A 19,243-nucleotide genomic window follows, 5' to 3' on the forward strand; every position below is an offset into this window, starting at 1 on the left:
GTGACCATGCTGTTCGTAGGCTCAGTTTTCAGATGAGGCAATGGAGGCGCAAGGCAGAGAAGCACCTGCTTCAAGTTTAGCAGCCAGTGAGGGCTTCAGACCAGGGACCTGAATGTGGTGCTGCCATTCCCTTGCTAGGTGGCTTCTTTCATCCCCTTTTTAGAAGAGGAACGAACAGTCTACCCATGTGTCAGCCAGCGACCAGGTGGGATTCAGATCATGGTCTGGCTCAGGCTTCTTCGGTACAGGACAGGCACAACCGAGAGTGAGGGAATGGTAGCAGCTGCCATTTGTTGCATTAAGCCATGGCCTTTAAACATAACGGTGTCTGCAGTCTGTTGCCTAGGCCTGCCCAGGAAGCTACTCTAGTAATGCTCTCCTTCAGCACATGGAGAACAGTGGGCCAAAGATCCATTTCTCCTTCCAGGTGCTGAGCTTGGAGTGATGCAAGAGAGATGAAAGCTATCACTGGGGAGTGGTAGATGTAGATCTGACATAAAGGGGATACAGATCTCATTCTTCTCCTGTTGCATAACTCCTACTATAATCTGAGTTATGCAAAATGAAGTCTTTTTTTTCTCTTTCTTTTACTGTATTAGTTTTGCTGATACAAATGTCCAAATGTTCAGCTTTCCTGGGAGTGAATCAGTAAAGAGGTGTTTGCTCACCTTTATGGTCAGTTAGGATGCAGGACTTCAGCACTGGCTCAGAGCCTTTGGTTCTCAGTTCTCCTTGGCTTTCCCCAGCAAGGTCTGAAGCACCAACACCACTTCAGTGCTCAGCCTTGCTGTCCTCATGGCCCGATAGGTGTCTGAGACAGTTGTCTGTCTTTTTCTCCCAGCATAAATTCTGTCTGGGTAGAAACTTGTCTGTCCTGTACTTTGAACCCCAAGCTTAGAGTAGATACTCACCAAGTAGTTGCAGAGCCCATAGTGTTAGTAGTGGTGGGATTGAGGCTGCCACTTCTCCCCACCCCTGACAGCCTCAGGAAAGCAGTGCCCCTCAGTTTGCTTCCTGTCTTCCCTTCCCACACTCCTGACTCTTCCACTGTCTGCTCAGTCTGGCCTCCAGGTTTCCTTTCCTGGGGAACCCTGCATATGCAAGAGTAAGCTAACTGCATTGGAGACCCAGTTATGTTTATCCCCCTGTAATGAAGTTTAATTGGTGGAGCAAGAATCAGCAACAAAGCATTGCTTCCACATGATCTGAGCCTGAAACTTATCTAATAATTTAAATTGGGTCTTCTTAATATAAGTTTAAGTTATAAGATGGCATAAATCCAAAAATTTGATAATGTTTTATTGGTGAATCCCTAGGGAAGGAGGCGTTTTTCCTGACACTGCCGGTGAGAATGCACAATGGTAAACCCCTGTGGAGGGGGTTTTGGTGATGGCTAGCTTTGTCAGAGAAGTTCTAGAAATATATCCCAAAGATGCAATGGTAAAAATAGGAAAAGATCCATTCACTGGGACACTATTTGAAATAGCAAAGGATTCAAAACAATGCAGATAAGTAGGGCACTGGTTGCATGGCTGGTACAGTGCTACTGCAGGAAGGGTCAAGGGGACTTCTGCAAGAAGTGATGGCCAGGATGTATAATTAAGTGAAGGGTGAAGATGGGGAGCAGTGTCTGTGGTGTGCTGCTGTTTAAAAAGGGTGAGTGTGGATATACACTGAAGGGTAAACTGCCTTTTTTCCCCAAAGCTACCCATGGGAACTGAGGGGGTGGGTGGGGAAGAGCCAGAATTCTGACCAGACCAGACCTTATTTTGTTGGATTGACTTGGAATCCTTTAGATATTTTATATCATCATAAGACAGAATTAAGTAAGAGATTATGTATGACCTCTGAAAATTTTCATAAACTGTCAAAAGTTTTTTTCTAAAGTGGTTTGTACCTTATTTACCTCTGTAACTTTTTCCTTCTGTACCTTTGCCAATCAGCATTAAGATCTGAGAACTGTGCCAGCCTGAAAGGTGAAAAGTAGGCTGCTGTTTCTACTCCATTTTGTGTTTTCTGTGAAATCCAAGTTCATCACATTTTTTTTTCTGTCAGGGTTTTTTTGTTGGTTTATAAAAACTTTATATTTTGTGGGTTTCATTTTTATTATTTTTTTGGTGGTACTGGGTATTGAACCCAGGGGTGCTCTACCACTGAGCTGTGTCCCCATCCCCTATTATTTTTTGAGACAGGATCTCACTAAATTGCCCAAGCTGGCCTTGAACTTTCGTCCTCCTGCCTCAACCTCCCAATCACTGAGATTACAACATTTTTATTACCATGTTTTTGACCTCATTTCCAGTTAAGTTGTTCAGGACCTGATTGTACTAGAGGCAGTTAGTTTATCAAGTTATATGTGCTGCCTGCTTATGTTACCCTAGAGTCAGAGGATCAGACTTCCCTACACCACTCAAGTGCTAGGCATCAATTTGTTTGCTTCCCCAACCCCCCGCTTTTTTTTTTTTTTTAATTTAAGGAAAAAAAAAAGAGTTTCCTAGGGTTTATTATGTATGTCTAAATAGTTGATTTCTGGTGAATATATAACCTAGATTTGATTGTCTTTTTGGTTTGAAATTGTTCTTCATTTTTAGTGACCTGTGATAACTATAATTCTGTTCAATGTGGATACCTGAATGAAATAGTTATTTTTTATTTTATATGTTATCTATCTATACACACACATATATATGTACATACATGTTTGTGTATTTGCAGGTAGGTTTCTGCAGCCCTTGTGCTTGTTCGTGGGATTATTGAACATGTTCTCTCTCTAGGTCATCACTCCCTGTAGGAAGCTCATCTTGTGTGCTGATAACAGAAAAGAAATGGAAGACTGGATTGCGGCACTCAAGACTGTCCAGAACAGGGAGCATTTCGAGGTTAAAAGAGAAAAACATCCTTCCCTTGGGCCTCTTGATGACTCTGCCCTACCTTAATTTCCTGCCCTCCACCTATCTCCTACACATGACTGGCAGTTCTGGAACTTCCAGACTCAGCTCGGGCCTTGAAATTAAGACCTTTGCTTGTCTTTGGGGAGACCTGTTAGATTATGACCCTGTCCTTTACAAACCTCCCTTCTCCTCTCTTAGATATTTGACTTAATTACACTTAAGTTGCTGAACTAAAGAGTTTCAGAGGGCTGTCTTACCTGCCATCTTTATTTTGCTCTTGCAGCCTACCCAGTATAGCATGGACCATTTCTCAGGGATGCACAACTGGTATGCATGTTCCCACGCGCGGCCAACCTACTGCAACGTGTGTCGTGAGGCGCTGTCTGGGGTCACGTCCCATGGGCTGTCTTGTGAAGGTACAGAACTGCATTTGCCAGTCAGTTGCAGAAGGTGACTGAGGTTTTGCTAGATAAAGTTTTGGAAATCCAAACACAGTCACCATTCAGTAAGCCATCACTTCCCACTGCAGCCAGTTGAGAGTAAAATGATTTCTGCCACTCCATTTCTCTTTATTTTACCTATGAGGAGTCCTTGATAAGTCTTTTTTTTTTTTTTTTAAATAGTACTCAAACAAAGCGAAAGGAAGGGAAGTGGTAGTGAGGAGAAGCAAGGAAAGAGCATTGGGTCTGCAGGGCCCTGTTGCCCAGGGTCGCTGCTCTTCTCGTGGGTTGCTGTGTTGTGGATGTAGGGGTTGGAAACATCTCAGAGCCGGAGCCTGGGGCTGAATGTTGAGCCAGGGCGTCAGGCCAGCTGTCCGTCAGGCAGTGGCTGAGCAGGGAGCAGGTGTTGCTGCTCATGGCCAGGTCTTGCCTGCTGCCTGTTTTTTGCAGCTCACAAGCTTGACTAGTTTTTGCATTTCAAAAAAGTTGAAAATTAAAAAGATTAATATTTTGTGATACATGAAAGTTATGTGAAATTTGATTTTGGTGTCTTTAGAGTGCCTATGCTGGCTGCTTGCCATCATTCTCTGATGGCAGAGCCGAGCAGTTGTGATGTCGGTACACAACTGAAACCTCAGCTGCTTGCTCTGGCTCTCCCTGCTGTCTGTTTCTTCCCCCTTCTGGGCTCTGAGGTATCTCAGTGGTGCTGTGGCAACATGGGAAAGTTTCTTGTTTTCTTTTCCATGTTTCCTAATGAGTCCACCCCATGTAGAAGGCACCTGTCATGGATGAAGCCTGTGGGTTCTTTTCTCTCATAGTGTGCAAATTTAAAGCCCACAAACGGTGTGCTGTGCGTGCAACCAATAATTGCAAGTGGACCACATTGGCCTCGATTGGGAAGGACATCATTGAGGACGAGGATGGGGTATGCCTGAGGGGATCTTGCCCTGGTTGCCAAGTTTGCACAGTCCCCTCACTCCCTCCCTCCCCTCCCCTTCATCTGAGATGGTCACTCTGGGGTCAAGTGTCCCAGCTGGCAGTATCCAGGGCTCTGTGTGGTTGCTGCACGTCCGGTTTTGTCCTGAACCCTCTGAGTGTTAGTGCGCCCTCACTGGTAGTACAGTGGTGTGGATGGCACTGTATGCCCTTGACCCCTCACTGGCTGCCAGGAAAAGTCATATGTGGGGAGCAGTGTCTTGGCTGAGCTCACCAAAAGCATTCCTGCCCCAAGGCTCCTGGCATTGGGGTAGAGCTCTGGGATGTCCCTATCCTGTCTTTGCTTGGTCCACAGATTGCCATGCCTCACCAGTGGCTGGAAGGTAACTTACCCGTGAGCGCCAAGTGCACAGTATGCGACAAGACCTGTGGCAGTGTGCTGCGCCTACAGGACTGGCGTTGCCTCTGGTGCAAGGCCATGGTGAGTGGGGCTGATGATGTGGCCCGCCCTTCTGCCAGGCTTGCAGGTTGTGGAGACAGGTCTGGGGCAGTGGCTTCCTCTTTCTCTTCTGAATCTGAGAATCCATCCTGGAGGCCCCCAACTCTGAGAGCCTGTGTTTTGGCCTGTTGAGTGACTTGATTTTTCCCTTTTGGGTCTCTCCATTATTATTCTTGATATTTTTAAGTGTTTTTCTCCCTTGACTTTAGTCCTGTCTTTTAGACACAAAATGTGATACCCACCTCAAGTAGCACCTCAGGCAGGTTGTAGAGAGGTCATTTGGGACAGGCTTGCTGCTGTTTTCCTGGGATGAGCCTAGGGAAGCTATCAAGGGCCTTCTGAGAGAGGTTTGCTCTGGGATGATAGTTGCAGGAAGAGGGAGGAGGAGCCATGATGTGGCCATGTGGCTTCTTGTGGGTCCTAGAAATAGTTGTTGCCTTGTGGGGTGATGCCTTTCAGGGAGAGGTGAGGGGAGCCTTGTGTTCACTGTGGGCCGGGTTGCTCGTTAAAGGTCTTTATGTGGTTACTTGATCAGAGCCCTGGCTGGCTTGTACAGGTTGGCACATAAAGGCTTTTGCCCAGGAGCCTGGCATCTGATTCCTGGAGTTAAAATGAGCTGTGGGAAAGCGGCCAGGACGTTAGTCTACATGTTGTGAACATGACAGGCTCCCACTGTGAGCTCTGCATCACAGCTCCTTGGGGCAGAGCAGGCACATGGAGTGCCCTCCCTGAAGTGCCTGTCTGCCCACAGCTGGTTCATCAGATGTGGGGCCAGGCAGTATTCCTGTGTGTGTGTGTGAAGGATGCTGGGGACCCTGATGATATGTGAGTTCTTGTTTCAGGTTCATACTTCGTGTAAAGAATCCTTGCTGACCAAGTGCCCGCTCGGTCTATGTAAGGTGTCAGTCATCCCTCCCACGGCACTCAACAGCATTGACTCTGACGGTGGGTGCCCATGTGTGATCCTTACCTGTTGGCACGTGTCCTTTCTCCATGCCCACCAAGATGGGCATCTTGGCAATTGTGATGTGGTCAGTAGCAGGCAAGACACAGCCCCAGGGTTGGGAGCAGGTGTGTGGAGTTGACAAATGGCATCCTGGTTGTCACTGTTAGACTCACTAAAGACTTATTACCAGCACTTTCCTTGAAGGTGATGGATCCAGGGAGCTTTTGAGTGGATCTGGGTCTCCAGGCCTCCTCCATCTGCCACAAGCTGCAGCGACTGTCTGTCCCTGTCCCTGAATGTGACAGATGCTGGCATGCTGGCTTAGAGCCTCTCCCGTAGGTCTAGCTGGTACATGGTGACACTTGTTGACAAGTCCCACTGAGGGAGGTCATTGAGGTACATGGCTCGGAGGAAATAGCTCAGATGGGGGCAGGAGGTAAAGACAGTGCAGCAAGGTGAACTTTGGAAGTCTCAAATGTGAAGTCAAGACTGGGTGGGCTTATCTCATGCCAGGCAGCAAGGTCTCTTGAAGGCTTACTGGTGCTGCATGTGAGTTCTGTCCCCTGCACTGTCTGCTGAGGCTTGTTGGTCAACAGTACCTCAGTGCCTTCGAGACTTATAAAGTTCTTCCTGTTCCACTCTTTCATTCAGGGTTCTGGAAGGCCACCTGTCCTCCGTCTTGCACAAGTCCCCTGCTTGTCTTCGTCAATTCCAAGAGTGGAGACAACCAGGGTGTGAAATTCCTCAGAAGGTTTAAGCAGCTGCTGAACCCTGCCCAGGTCTTTGACCTCATGAATGGAGGACCACACCTCGGGTAGGAAGCTTGAGAAATCTTTCTTTCCTGGACCTTGTAATATTTTTAGATAAGGACGTTTTAATATTTTTATCTAAAATAGATATATAGATCAAAGACACAGTAAATTTTAAATGGGAAAGAAATTGTCATTTTTGAATCACTCGTCCCCAGACTCCACTTGCAGAGGTTTCTGCTCTTAATAGTCGATGGGGGCTTGGCCCTTCCAGATTCTAGTGCACACATATGCATGCACACATGCACCGTCTAAACCAAACGGAACCCTGTGCCAGCTGTCGGAACCCCGTGCCAGCTGTCGGTGAACAGCATGCTGTTTATGCGCATCAGCTGTGGATTGGGGGCCTGTTTCTGTGTCAGTGCTTACAGACCTGCTGGCTCAATCCCCAGGAAGAAGCTTTACTCCAGTGAGGCCAAGGGGTTCCTTCATCTTGGGAGCACAGGAAGTATCGTTGCACAGGTACAATGAGGCATGAACTGTGCAGGGGCCCAGGGTGTTGGGCAGAATAATTACGCATTTCATCTTTTAGCTAGAGTCAAGTCATGTTCCTTTTGGTTTTGTGCTTTGCATTTGCTTCTATTAGTTTTGCCATATGAACTAATTCCTTCTTCATTTGGAAGCACTAGTTCAAGGTAAGGCTCTAAGAGGACATGCTAGCATTTCAGGAAGATTGTGCAGGATAAGTGGAGTGTGAGGTGCCTGCTCACCCTGCTGTCTGGTGTATGTTCTCCTGGGAAGGCAGTGTTTTTGGAACCAGGTGTTGCTGTAACGTGAGCCTGGGCTGACTCACTGTGTGTCCCTGGCTGACCAGTGTGGGGTGGGGGCACATGCTGCTTGCCGTTCCTCGAACACAGTCCTTTGGGTGTCCTCAGTGTTGTTCTTTCCCATGCTCAGCAGTGCCAAAGATGGTGACACTGCAGCCTGTTTTCTCCAAGGCACAACTTCTTTTGAAAGATGCAGGATCCCATTCACCTGACGTTGATAAAAACATGATTTCAGTTAAGCAGGGAAAGTGGAGGTATCATATATCCCTTGTCACTTAACACTGAGCAGATTCAATGGTTGTTAAATATGCTGCCAGGGATGTTGAATGAATGCTTGGTAGTATCTCTGGGCACGATTGCACGTTGAATTTGAGGATGAAATATTAATTTTGGCATACATGTAGAACTCTGATTTATAGTTAGTTAAGTATGAGATGACTAGGGGACTCCCCCCACCCCCCACCAGTGGCATGAGTTCACTCTTCTTGTTTCTGGGAATTGGAAAACATCTTACTTCACCCAGCTTCTTGTATGACCAATTCCTGGCCTTGGTTTATCCCCCCTTCTCTAGAAAGCAGGGCCTCATAGGAGTGAATGCTCTCCAAGGATACACATGGTTACTTCTCTGGTTCCCACCGTTAGGTGCAGCTTAGTGGCTTAGAGTTTGGCTCTGTTTAGGCCCGAGTCTAGTTGCTGTTCCCACATCCCTGTTTGTTTTTTTGAGCACTTCCTCTGAGACTGGCTCTGCTAGAGGCAGGGTCCACAAGGTCCCCTAGTGGGGAGGGAGCACATGTGGACAGTCAGGGTCACTTCAGTGGGGCAGTGCAACCCAGGAAGGGAGCACAGAAGTCAAGCCAGTGTCTCTGCTGTGCTAGTGTTTGAGGAGGGCTGGTGTGCCCACAGTGTGCTCTTGACTTTGACTCCTCCCGCAGACACAGTGTGGGGACTGGGACAGTACCTTGGGAGCAGTGGGCACCAAGGCTGAAAAGAAGGAAGCTGCTGGTCATTAAGGGCTATAGGTGCTGGCTGAGAAGTTTGACCCTTTCCTGAAAATGAGGGGCATCCTCTTAAAATGAGACTTCACTACTGTGTTTTAGAAAGATCTTGCTGTGAACACCTGGGAGGCCCCTGGAGAGCTCAGAGCAGAATGGTGGCTGAGCCATCTGGGCTTCGTGGGAGTGGAGGGAGGTATAAGGCAGGCTGACCTGGTGGTGGTGCTGGTCCTTGTTGAGGGACGTGTCCTGCCAGATGTGCTGTAGAACACCAGGTTGGTGCCTCCTGGGGGACAGGTACAAACACATGGCCGGGGGTGTCATTCAGGGTCATCATCACCTGTATGTCTTTTGAAGCCAAATGTGGATGAGATCATTCAGGAAGAGGATTGGGAGTGAGGAGAACATGTCCATGAAGCCCCAAGTGGGAACCCTGCATGGGGTTGGGGGCATGGTGACCAGCAGGAGCCCAGGAAGGATACTGAGAAGAAGTTAAAAGGGAAGGAAGTGGGCTGGGGTTGTGGCTCAGTGGTAGAGCACTTGCCTGGCATGTGTGAGGCACTGGGTTTGATTCTCAGCACCACATATAAATAAATGAATAAAAATAAAGGTCCATCAACGACTAAAAATATATATTTAAAAAAAAAAAAAGGAAGCCTGGGCCACTTCTCCCAAGGACCAAGGGCCTGAGGCATAAGTGCTCTGGGGAGACAGGCAGGGCGCTGGCGGATCTGCAGCCTGGGGCTCTGGCATGACCAGGCCAGAGCTGGGCAGAGATCTGACTGCATGGCCTGGGGACAAGTGGTGTCGAGGCTTGGCAGCCAAGAGGGCATGATGGAGAGGGTTGACAGTGACAGCATCTGGATGGGGCAGGTGAGAGACAGTGCTGAAGGGTGGGGACCATTGGCCCCAGCGTTTGTTTGGGGCTGAGGCAGTCTGTGCTCATGAATCCTGCAAGAAACCAGTGCCTGAGCAAGATGAGTTGGCTGTGCATCCACCAGCCGACCATGGTCTCATTCCTGGCTGGTCCCTGTCCCTGGCTGGAAGGTCTGTGAAGACCCCAGTGCCACTGTCATTCATTCTGAAACAGCAGAGCCTGAGTGAGGGGCTATGCAGATAGTCTTGTCACCACAGAGTCAGCTGGGAGGAATGGGCAGCTCCCCTCAGCTGGGACAGACAAGCCCATTGTTTGTCCTTTGGAATGCATGGCATTTCATTGCCTTTCTTTTCTCCACAGCTTACGGTTATTCCAGAAGTTTGACACCTTCCGGATTCTGGTTTGTGGTGGGGATGGCAGTGTTGGCTGGGTCCTCTCTGAAATTGACAGCCTCAACCTTCACAAACAGGTACCTGGACTCTAGGGAGCTCAACTCCAGCAGAGGGCTGCCAAGGTCAGGGTGGCCTGCTGTTTCAGCTCTGTGCATTAGAGGCACCTGCTCTCTGGAATAGCAGAGGTTTGGAAGGTCATGCAGATTGTGGCCAGAGAGAGGAGAAGGGAGAGTAAGTCAGAGCCTGGGGCATGAAGAACTGTCCCAGTTGGGGGAGGGTCTGGAGGCTGTTGTCCCCTGTCCCCTCAGGCTCTTCACTGGGTGCTGGTCTGATTTGATGCCTCTGGCTCTGGAAGTGGGGAGGAAGTATACATTCAACCTCTCAACTGAACTTAGGTTTTTGTATAGAGATGAAAATACACTTTTCTGATTGCACATTAAGAAAATGTTGACTGTGTTGTTGGATTTTCACTCCCAGCCACGCCTCTCGCCTGGTAGTTAGTCACTGCTAACATTGCTGTCACTGCCTTTTTGACTTGTATCAATACGTAGAGCAAGATGTGAACACAGTTGCAGTTGTAAATGGACGCTGCTATTTTCCCACTAGCTTCTCACTGCACGCCTAGAGTCAGTGTAGCAGGCATTTCAGGCTCAGCTCTAGCCAGCAGCTCTGTGTAGCTTCCCCTGGATGAAGCTGGAGCCCGAGCTTAGCTCATGGCTTGCATCAATGGAGCTGAGATTTCTTAGCAACAAGGCCGGCGAAGCCGTATGTGCTTCCTCTGAGTTTAAAAATTGGTATGTACTAACTGACTCTACTCTGCTAGGACTGTGCCTGCTCACCTTCCTGGTATGGCATGAGTCTGTACTTTCTCATGTGTGCCCAAATGGCTTCTTTTCAAGTTTTGCCCAACAGAGTAAAATAAGAATCTTATTTTTATTTCTTCGAGTCAAGCCTTGTCTCATTTGACTATGAAGTTTTAAATGAATCACCTGTTTCTGATTCAAATTATGCTTTTCCTCATTTTCTCTTGAGGTGTTCATTTTATTTTTTTAAATTGATGTCTAAGGGTAAGTGTTTTATTAACTCTTATGTCTATCTTTGTAGATTTTTCCCCCTTATTGGTCATTTGTAATTTTATTAAAATATTGTTTTGGTCTTCATGATTTTTGTCATTTGTCATATTGAGACACTTGTCCATACTCCAAGGTTATGCAAACAGTCATTGATATTGTCTTATACCATGTTTATATTGCCCTTTAAAATGGGCATGGTGGTGCGTAAATCCCAAGAGACTTGTGAGGCTGAGGCAGTAGGATTGCAAGTTCAAGGCCAGCCTCAGAAACTTAGCAAGACCCTGTCTCAAAATTATAAACAAAAATAAACTAAAAAATTTTAAATCTTCCATGTGACTTTATTGCATTTTCTAGTGATTTTTGCATTCTCCACCCAGCTCCACTGGCTCAGTGGTACTTATGGGTGGGTGTTGTTAGTACTTAACTCTACAATGGAGTGAGTAGGGTCTTTTTTTGTCTTTAATTTTTATTGGTGCATTATAGATGTACATAATTGTGATATTTGTTACTACATATTCATATATGCATACAATGTAATAATATGATTTGGCTAATACTATTCCTCGGCACTTCCCTCCTTCTTCCCCTCCTCCTACCCATGGTCCCTTTCCTCTTCTGTACTGATCTCCCTTGCCCCCACCTTTCTTTTCTTTTTTAGAGAGAGAGGGAGAGGGAGAGGGAGAGAGAGAGAGAGAGAGAGAGAGAGAGAGAGAGAGAGAGAATTTTAATATTTATTTTTTAGTTTTTTGGCGGACACAACATCTTTGTTTGTATGTGGTGCTGAGGTTCGAACCCAGGCTGCACGCATGCCAGACGAGCGTGCTACAGCTTGAGCCACATCCCCAGCCCGCCCCCACCTTTCTTTCCTCCTTCCTTTTTAGCTTTTACATGTGAGAGAAAAACATGCTACTCTTGTCCTTCTGAGTTTGACTTATTTTGCTTACCACAATGTTCTCAAATCCATTTTCCTGCAAATGACATAATTTCATTTTTCTTTATGGCTGAATAAAACTCCATTGTGTATATTTACCACATTTTCTTTATCCATTTATCTGTTGGTGGTCACCTACACTGGTTCCACCATTGTAGGTGAACCTAGACTGGTTCCATAGTTTGGCCATTGTGAGCTGTGCTGCTGTAAACATGGGTATGCATGTGTCACTCTTGTAAGATGACTTTAATTCTTTAGGATAAATACTGCGGAGTGGCATGGCTGGATCATATGGTGGTTCCCTGATTTGTCTTTTGAGGAACCTCCATACTGATTTCCATAGCAGTTGTACTGATTTATTGTCTCAGTGTAAAGTGTTTCTTTTTCTCCATGTCCTCTCCAGCACTTATTATTATTTGAATTCTTGATGACTGCCATTGTGACTGGTATGACATGAAATCTTAGCATAATTTTGATTTGCACTTTCCTAATTGCTGATGATGTTGAACATTTTTTTCATGCATTTGTTGGTCATTTTATTTTTTCTTTTGAAAAGTGTTGGAGTTCATTTGTCTATTTATTAGTTGCATTTTCTTTCTTTTTTTTTTTTTTTAAAGTTCGTTATATATTCTGGACATTAATACTCTGTCAGAAGAGTAGCTAGCAGTAGATTTTTTCCTCTGGGCTCTCTCTTCCTAATTGTTTCCTTTGCTGTGCAGAGGCTTTTTAACTTGATATCATGTCACTTATTAACTCTGGGCATAATTTGTTGAGCTTTAGGGGTCCTGTTGAGAAAGTCATTGCCTGTGTCCATATGCTGGAGTGTTGACCCTACGTTTTCTTCTAGGAGTTGTGCAGTTTCTGTTCTAATTCTGAGGACTTGGAACCATTTTGAGTTGTTTTTGTGCAGGGTGAGAAATAAGGGTCTAGTGTCATTTTTTAATACAAGGATGACAAGTTTTCCCAGCACCACTTATTAAGAGAGGCTGTCTTTGCCAGTGTTTGTTTTTGACACTGATGAGGGTCTTAACCATGCAGTGCACGACCAAGCAGCACTGTTGCTCAGGAAAGAGACACTGCTCCTCCTAGTGGCAAGACTGGAGTAGTCCACTTAGTTTTGTGGATTTGTGGATTATGGGTGAATTTTCTGTTGCTAGTTAGGAAGAGTGAAACCTTGAGGGTTATTTTTATCTCTTCAGCCCAGTTCTGTGAACACTCACCTCCTCTGATTTGTCTGTGGCCTTTGATGTTCTCTTGCTGTGGTTTCTTTGGACCCCACACCCTGGCCTTCTTCACACCCTTTCTTCTCCTCCTGGCACCCTTTACATGCTGTGTTTCCAGAGCCCTGTGGGACTTCTCCTTATTCTCCACACTCTTCTTCAGAGGAAGACTCAGTCGCTTGAAGGAGTTCTGTCTACCCTTGAGATGCTTTGGGCCCCTCTGGATGTCTTGGTGCTGTAGGTTTCCAGTCCCAAGTTATTGCTTGGCCCCCACCCTACCCATGTACCTTTCCTTGGAGTCTGAAAACACTGTCCATCCGGGTGTTCAAGCAGAAGTTTGAGAGTCTTTCCTTATTCTTTGGTCCCTTTCCCTCCCTGTTTTCTAGACACCCGATGGGTGTAGTCCTGCCACCTCACCATTCCCAGCCCCTGCTGTCTTCTCCCTGGTCTAGGCCACTTGTATATGCAGCTGGGTCCCTGCTGAACCCTTGCCTCCATCTGGGGATAGCTCATCTGGGCCACCCTCCCTGGGTGGTTGTATGCATGTGTCCCTCATCAGCTTCGGTGATGGGCAGGGTCCAGCACAATAGCAGAGTTCACCCAGGCCCTTGATTGGATCTGTCTAGCTTTTCTACCCCTCTCCCCTCACTATCTTCTCTGTGTTGTGCTCTGACTTGCGCTTCTCAGGCGTGTCATCTCATCTCCTGGAACACTGCCTGTGTCTGTGCTGCCTGTCTTTTCCTGTGGGGCTCCAAGAGGCCTCACTGAGGCACCAGCCCCTCTTAGACTCCTTCAGCACCCAGTTCTTTCCACCTGTGTGTCCTCACGTGTTCTTTCCCACCTCCTGCATGTCCACACTGTGCTCTTGGTGCTCTTTTCTGCTGCTGTCTCTGCATGCCAGCAGGGCCCCATGCACAGATACTGGGTGTCAGGAGAACAGGGACTGTGCAGTACTTTGGGGAGCAGGCTGTGGTCCTGGCTTTAGGACTTGTACCCCAGGCTCTGATGACTCTGGTCACTGTGTTGACAGAGAAGTGTGGGGCAGCCAGCATTTTGGGGGCCTTTTAAGTACTGACTTGGCACAGAGGGGCTTTGGTGAGGCTCTGAGAGGGGAATGCCAGGTGTGGGCCAGAGCTTTGGGGAATGGCAGGTACAGACTTAGGCTGGGTCCGGAGTGTCCACTTTGGGTGGTTCTGGACTTAAAAGCCACTGGAGATGGTTTTAGGGCTGAGGGAATGATATCAGCGATGTTTTAGAAAGTAAGTTTGGTGAGTAAAGTGCTGTAGTGGTTGGAGTGACTGGTGGGGAGTTACCGACCAACCCCTGGGATGCAGTCCCAGCAGTGCAACTGGGAACGAAGGGGCTGTGCAAACTGAGGCCCTGGAGGGTTTATTGTCAAGATATGGCAATGGCCAGAGTCGACCCTGGCACCTGCTCTTGGATCCTAATGACCATCTGTCTTTTCCAAGTGGCCTCTGCTGAGAAGGTGCAGGCCTCACGCTTCAGTCAGATCTTTCCCATACTTCATGTGGCCATCACTGTAGGGCTCAGGGAGGGCAGTGGATTTTGTTGAGAGGAGATGCATGGGAGGAAGATGGATTTTGTTAATAAGTTTCTCTCTTCTGTTTCTGGTCAGTGTCAGCTGGGAGTGTTACCCCTGGGGACAGGAAATGATCTGGCCCGAGTGCTTGGCTGGGGCTCAGCCTGTGACGATGATACCCAGCTTCCGCAGATCTTGGCGAAGCTGGAGAGGGCCAGCACTAAGATGTTGGACAGGTGAGTGGAGTGCGCCAGTGCTGTGTGGGCTGAAGCTATTCTGAGAAGCAGGCACTTGAGCATGATTCCTGTCCTGGGGTCTGTGCACCTCTGATGTTATTTGTATGTTTGACTTGAGCATATATTCTTTTCCTGATAGTTTTGGTTAGACTATTCAGAGGATAGAAACAAACAACACAGGTTAAGAAGCATGTCCCAAATGGTGAGTTCTCCTTAAGAGACCATATTTAGGTCTGTCATGGTGTCCGAGAATCTGCCTCTAGTCTTTAGCTATCTTGGCTGAGTGTCTGTGACCACTGGCAAAGTACTGCTAGGCGTGTATTTGAGCAGTTCCATTTTCCTATGTTCGTTTCCCAGAAGAGCGCATTTTGGGCAAGTGTCCTATAGGGTTTAAAAGATATTCTGGCTTCTTTGGGTGGGTTGCTTCTAGTTAGATGGATGGTACCCCACCGCCCACATGCCTGTGGTCTTTGGTGTCAATGAAAATGTTCCAGGACCCTGGAGATCTGGACGGCCTTCCTGGTAGGAGGTGCTCATCCTCACTGGGCAGGCTGGCTGCTAGCTGAGCAGTTTGTAGCTATCTGAAGGAGGGAAAGTCCATTTCTCCCAGCAGCAGCACCTTATCTCAAGGGCGGCTTTTATGGAAGACCTTTCCCTTCTTTCTGTGGAGCTGTAGTGCCCTGTTGGTTGGGGAGAGGAGATGTTTGTTCTCAGGCAGATGAAGTTACAGATGTGGAGTCAAGATAGAGGGCTTAAAAGTGAGGTTAGAAATAGGACTGAGATCAAGGGACAGGCTGTGGAATTGGGGGGAGCACAGGGTCTGTCATGGGCAGTTGCGTGTCCCTGGGTGCTGGCAGGTGCCTGGTTGAGCTGAACTTGTGCCTGTACAGGTGGAGCGTCATGGCGCACGAGACCAAACTCCCTCGGCAGGCCTCTTCCTCCACTGTCACCGAAGACTTCAGTGAGGATTCTGAGGTATTGCCACCAGCTCTTTTTTGGGGGGCAGGGTGCTAGGGATAGAACCCAGGTCCCCATACATGCTAGGTAAGTGCTTTACCGTTGAGCTCCACCCAGCCTGCCATCACTCTTTAAACCCCACCTCACAGTCTTAACATACGGTCAGCATTTTGAAATGTCTCCTTTGCCCCTCTCATGCTGGGTCTGTCACAGCTGAACAGCAGGCTGGCTGGGTTCTAACTCTTAGGCTTCATGACTGTGAAAAGGTTTCCTGGGTTATCCCAGTGACCTTGTCCTGTGCCTTCCTGCTCTCTGGTGCATTCTGTCAGCTCCTTAGCACCCCATGCACCATCTGTACTGGTTCCCTCTCTTGTCACAGCTGTCCCCCAGCCTGGACTGCCCAGTTCCCTTTGCTGCCTTGTTCCTAGCAGCCACGGGGCCCCTGCCCCTGTCCCACCCCTCCTCTCTCTGGGTGTCTGTGGCCGCCCTTAGTTTGTCTACCCTGGTTCAGCACCGAGTTCTTTTTGCTTGGTGGATGTTATAATTGTGATTGGCTTTAAGTTCCCTGAGGACATAGACTTTGACTTCTTTGGTTTATGTCCTGCACTGATGCAGTGCTGGACACACAGCTGTGCTTATCCCACAGGGCAAGCTCTGTCAGCTGAGTGTGAGAAGGACTCTGCCTGGTAGTGTGCCAGCCGAGAGTGTCAAGGGCTGTAGAAAGAGGTGACCTTCTCCAGGCGGTCAGGGCACAGTTGACGAACAGTGCTGCCGGCCAGAGTATCCGGGCCTGCTTGGCATGTCTTCACACTCACAGAGTGATTTGCCTGGCTAGCAGTGAAGCTTGCTGGCTCGGGGGCAGGGCCAGGGGAGCAGCCACAATACAGGGTGGCATTCCTGTGTCACTGGCAAACGCTAGTGGTGAAGAGGATGGAATTCACACCACATAGAAAACATGGCATCTGCTCTGAATGGAACCCAAACCAGGGGCCACTATCAGTGGGGTCACCGCAGACAGAGCGGGTGACAGACTAAGGACCCTGCACAGGCCAGGTTTAGATTTCAGACTAAAGTAGCAGATTTGTTTTTGTTTGGAACTGGCTTTCAGTCTGTCTACTGCTTGATGAATCTTCTGAAATCTCTTACAGAATACTGGTCAGCTCAGACTAGTGTTTGAAGTGAGTTGAGGCTGTAGCAGGGTGAGGCAGGTAGAGGGTGTCTTCTTTCCAGACTTTGCTACCGGGGAAGTAGAAGATCCCTGTGACCCAGAGTCATGGACAGAGCGCCCAGTCAGTCGATCATGGAGACTGACAGAACCCTGTTTTGGGGTGATTGCAGGTACAGCAGATTCTCTTCTATGAAGACTCAGTTGCAGCCCATCTTTCTAAAATCCTGACCTCAGATCAGCACTCAGTGGTCATCTCATCAGCCAAGTGAGTACTTGGCCTTGGGGAGGCAGGGCCTCAACCAAGGTGGCACCCAGAGTTTCAACCCAGCCACTTTTCTACCTCCCCTTGTCCCCCAGAGTGCTTTGTGAGACAGTGAAGGACTTTGTGGCCCGGGTGGGCAGGGCCTACGAGAAGACAACTGAGAGCTCAGAGGAGTCAGAGGTCATGGCCAAGAAGGTCTGTTCCTGGGTACAGGGTGGGAGGGGCATCCAGACATGAGGAGCATGCATTCCATGCCAGTCCATCCTGTCTAGTGCTCTGTCCTGAAGGAGAAGTTGGACTCTCTCCTGAAGACCTTGGATGATGAGTCCCAGGCCTCGTCCTCTTTGCCCAACCCACCCCCTACCATTGCTGAGGAGGCTGAAGATGGGGATGGATCGGGCAGCGTCTGTGGCTCCACCGGAGACCGCCTGGTGGGCTCGGCATGTCCTGCCCGGCCACAGATCTTCCGGCCTCGGGAGCAGCTCATGCTGAGAGCCAACAGCCTGAAGAAAGCGATTCGCCAGATCATAGAACACACAGAGAAAGGTATTGGGCCTCTTGGTGGCCGGATGGCTGTCTTCAGACACACACTGGGTTCCTTGTGCGGGTGATGACCAGGATGGACACATTGGGATAAACACTGGCTCACACACTCGTCTACCCTCATCTACACTCATGCCCCTTCAGCAGGCTAGCTTGCCCTTGCCTGCCTCAGCACTCTCAGGAGCCAGTCCACACTGTCTCCCCTCGCTTCACCCCCCTTCCTGGCCCTCCCCGTGTCCACTCTGAGCAGACCATAGCCATGGGTTGGTGTGCCTATGCCTGCCTGCCCTCCTGGATGACATCCGGGGGTTCCTCTGCTAGGTCACTTCCCCCTCTGTGGTCTCCAGCCTCAGGGTCCTTCTCCCCAGCCAGTCAGCACAATGTCCAGGTGCCGCTGAACTGACTGTGCTTGGGAGTAGGCAAAAGGTGGGGTGTTGTGGGGCGCCAGGGTCTGACTGTCAGGCAGAGGACATCTGAGAGGGGAAGCTTGGGCCCTGCTCCCTGTAGCTGCCTCAGCACGGCCGCTGCTGTCATATGTGCTCAGTGGCAGTGCTGTCTCCCTGCCTAGCTGTTGACGAACAGAATGCCCAGACCCAGGAGCAGGAGGGCTTCATACTGGGCCTCCCCGAGGCAGATGAGAAGAAGGACTCAAGGACAGATGGCAGAGTATGCCCACCGCTATCCCACAGTGAGAGCTGCGGAGTCCTCAAAGGGAGAAGCCACCGCAAAGGTATGTCTCTGCTGCAGGCAGGCTTTGGTTTTTGGTAGCATTCACAAGCTTGCTGAAGGGAGCTTTAGGGGCCTTTCTCCTAATTGCTTTAGCCATTTGACTCTCATGACCATGGCCCATGTGTGCACCGTCTGTGTGTGTGATCCTGACATGTGGCTTTTCTGGAGAATACTGGTAGAACCTGCAGGGCCTGGGGAGGTTCCCTGCACAAGGAAAGGCCCTGCTCTCCTTGGGAGTGGCTGGTATGTGCCCAGCCTTCCTGACACTTCCTGACAGTGTCCCACAGCGATACTCAGACAGGACTGTGTCTGGCAGGGATGGGATCCTTTCCCCTCGTGGAACAGACCCTGGCACAGGCTCCTCCTGTTGGGGAGCCCCTCTTCCCCTCAGTTGGCCAGGCACTGAGGGCCCTGCCCAGAGTCACTGCCGAGAGCATTGGTCGTTAATACTCCACTCTGCCTGGGTGCGGACTGCGCCTTCAGACCATGGCCGGGCCAGCCCATCCCTGTGCTGCCATCCACCATCTCTGTTGCCTTCAAGACCACCTAGGCCCTTGGCATGCTGTGCGAGTCCTCACTCAGGGACTTCTTTCTTTGTCTTGTACTTTTCCTGCTGGCCCGACTGGTGGTTTGTAGCTCTCTTTCCTCCCACAGCCCTCACACCTGTCCTTCCACCCATGCCCTCTAGGATTTCAGCTGCATTCCATTTCGGACAGTCTGAGGGTGTTCTGTATTGTTTTACAGCATCCAGATCCCCATGTGAGAAGCTAATGAGCAAAGGAGGTCTGTCCTTGGGCAACTCTGCCTCTCTTCCTCTCCAGGCAGGAAGCCGAGATGGCCTGCCTGCACTGAACACCAAGATCCTGTTCCCAAGTGAGTGCTGTCACCTCCACCTACCTGGGCTGGTGTGCTGGGGGCAACTAGCTAGGAGATGTTTGCTACCAATGGCTTGGAGTCGTCACTTTGCTGGGTACTGGGTCTGTCAGAAGGAATAAGATGGCATCACTGGCCACAGAGAGCTTATAGGTCCATGAA

At 49.0% G+C, this 19,243-nt stretch overlaps 1 protein-coding gene across 4 annotated transcripts in view; it reads left to right on the forward strand.

The window, feature by feature from the left end:
* The window catches only part of DGKD (diacylglycerol kinase delta), a 97,681-nt gene that overhangs the window by 62,118 nt on the left and 16,320 nt on the right, over positions 1 to 19,243 (forward strand). For all 4 annotated transcript variants that reach the window (XR_014017946.1, XM_081260573.1, XM_081260575.1 and 1 more), the window contains 14 exons: positions 2,775 to 2,879; positions 3,175 to 3,307; positions 4,150 to 4,256; positions 4,623 to 4,748; positions 5,609 to 5,711; positions 6,364 to 6,526; positions 9,518 to 9,626; positions 14,410 to 14,549; positions 15,440 to 15,524; positions 16,845 to 16,939; positions 17,032 to 17,131; positions 17,209 to 17,482; positions 18,048 to 18,209; positions 18,953 to 19,081. Coding sequence is in view for 3 of the 4 variants with exons in the window: in XM_081260573.1 (XP_081116699.1) it covers positions 2,775 to 2,879; positions 3,175 to 3,307; positions 4,150 to 4,256; positions 4,623 to 4,748; positions 5,609 to 5,711; positions 6,364 to 6,526; positions 9,518 to 9,626; positions 14,410 to 14,549; positions 15,440 to 15,524; positions 16,845 to 16,939; positions 17,032 to 17,131; positions 17,209 to 17,482; positions 18,048 to 18,209; positions 18,953 to 19,081 (1,831 nt within the window). In the remaining variant the exon portion in view is untranslated. The remainder of the gene's footprint in view (positions 1 to 2,774; positions 2,880 to 3,174; positions 3,308 to 4,149; positions 4,257 to 4,622; positions 4,749 to 5,608; positions 5,712 to 6,363; positions 6,527 to 9,517; positions 9,627 to 14,409; positions 14,550 to 15,439; positions 15,525 to 16,844; positions 16,940 to 17,031; positions 17,132 to 17,208; positions 17,483 to 18,047; positions 18,210 to 18,952; positions 19,082 to 19,243) is intronic.

This window comes from Spermophilus citellus, assembly GCF_964194105.1.
Source record: "Spermophilus citellus genome assembly, chromosome: 11".
NCBI lineage: Eukaryota > Metazoa > Chordata > Mammalia > Rodentia > Sciuridae > Spermophilus > Spermophilus citellus.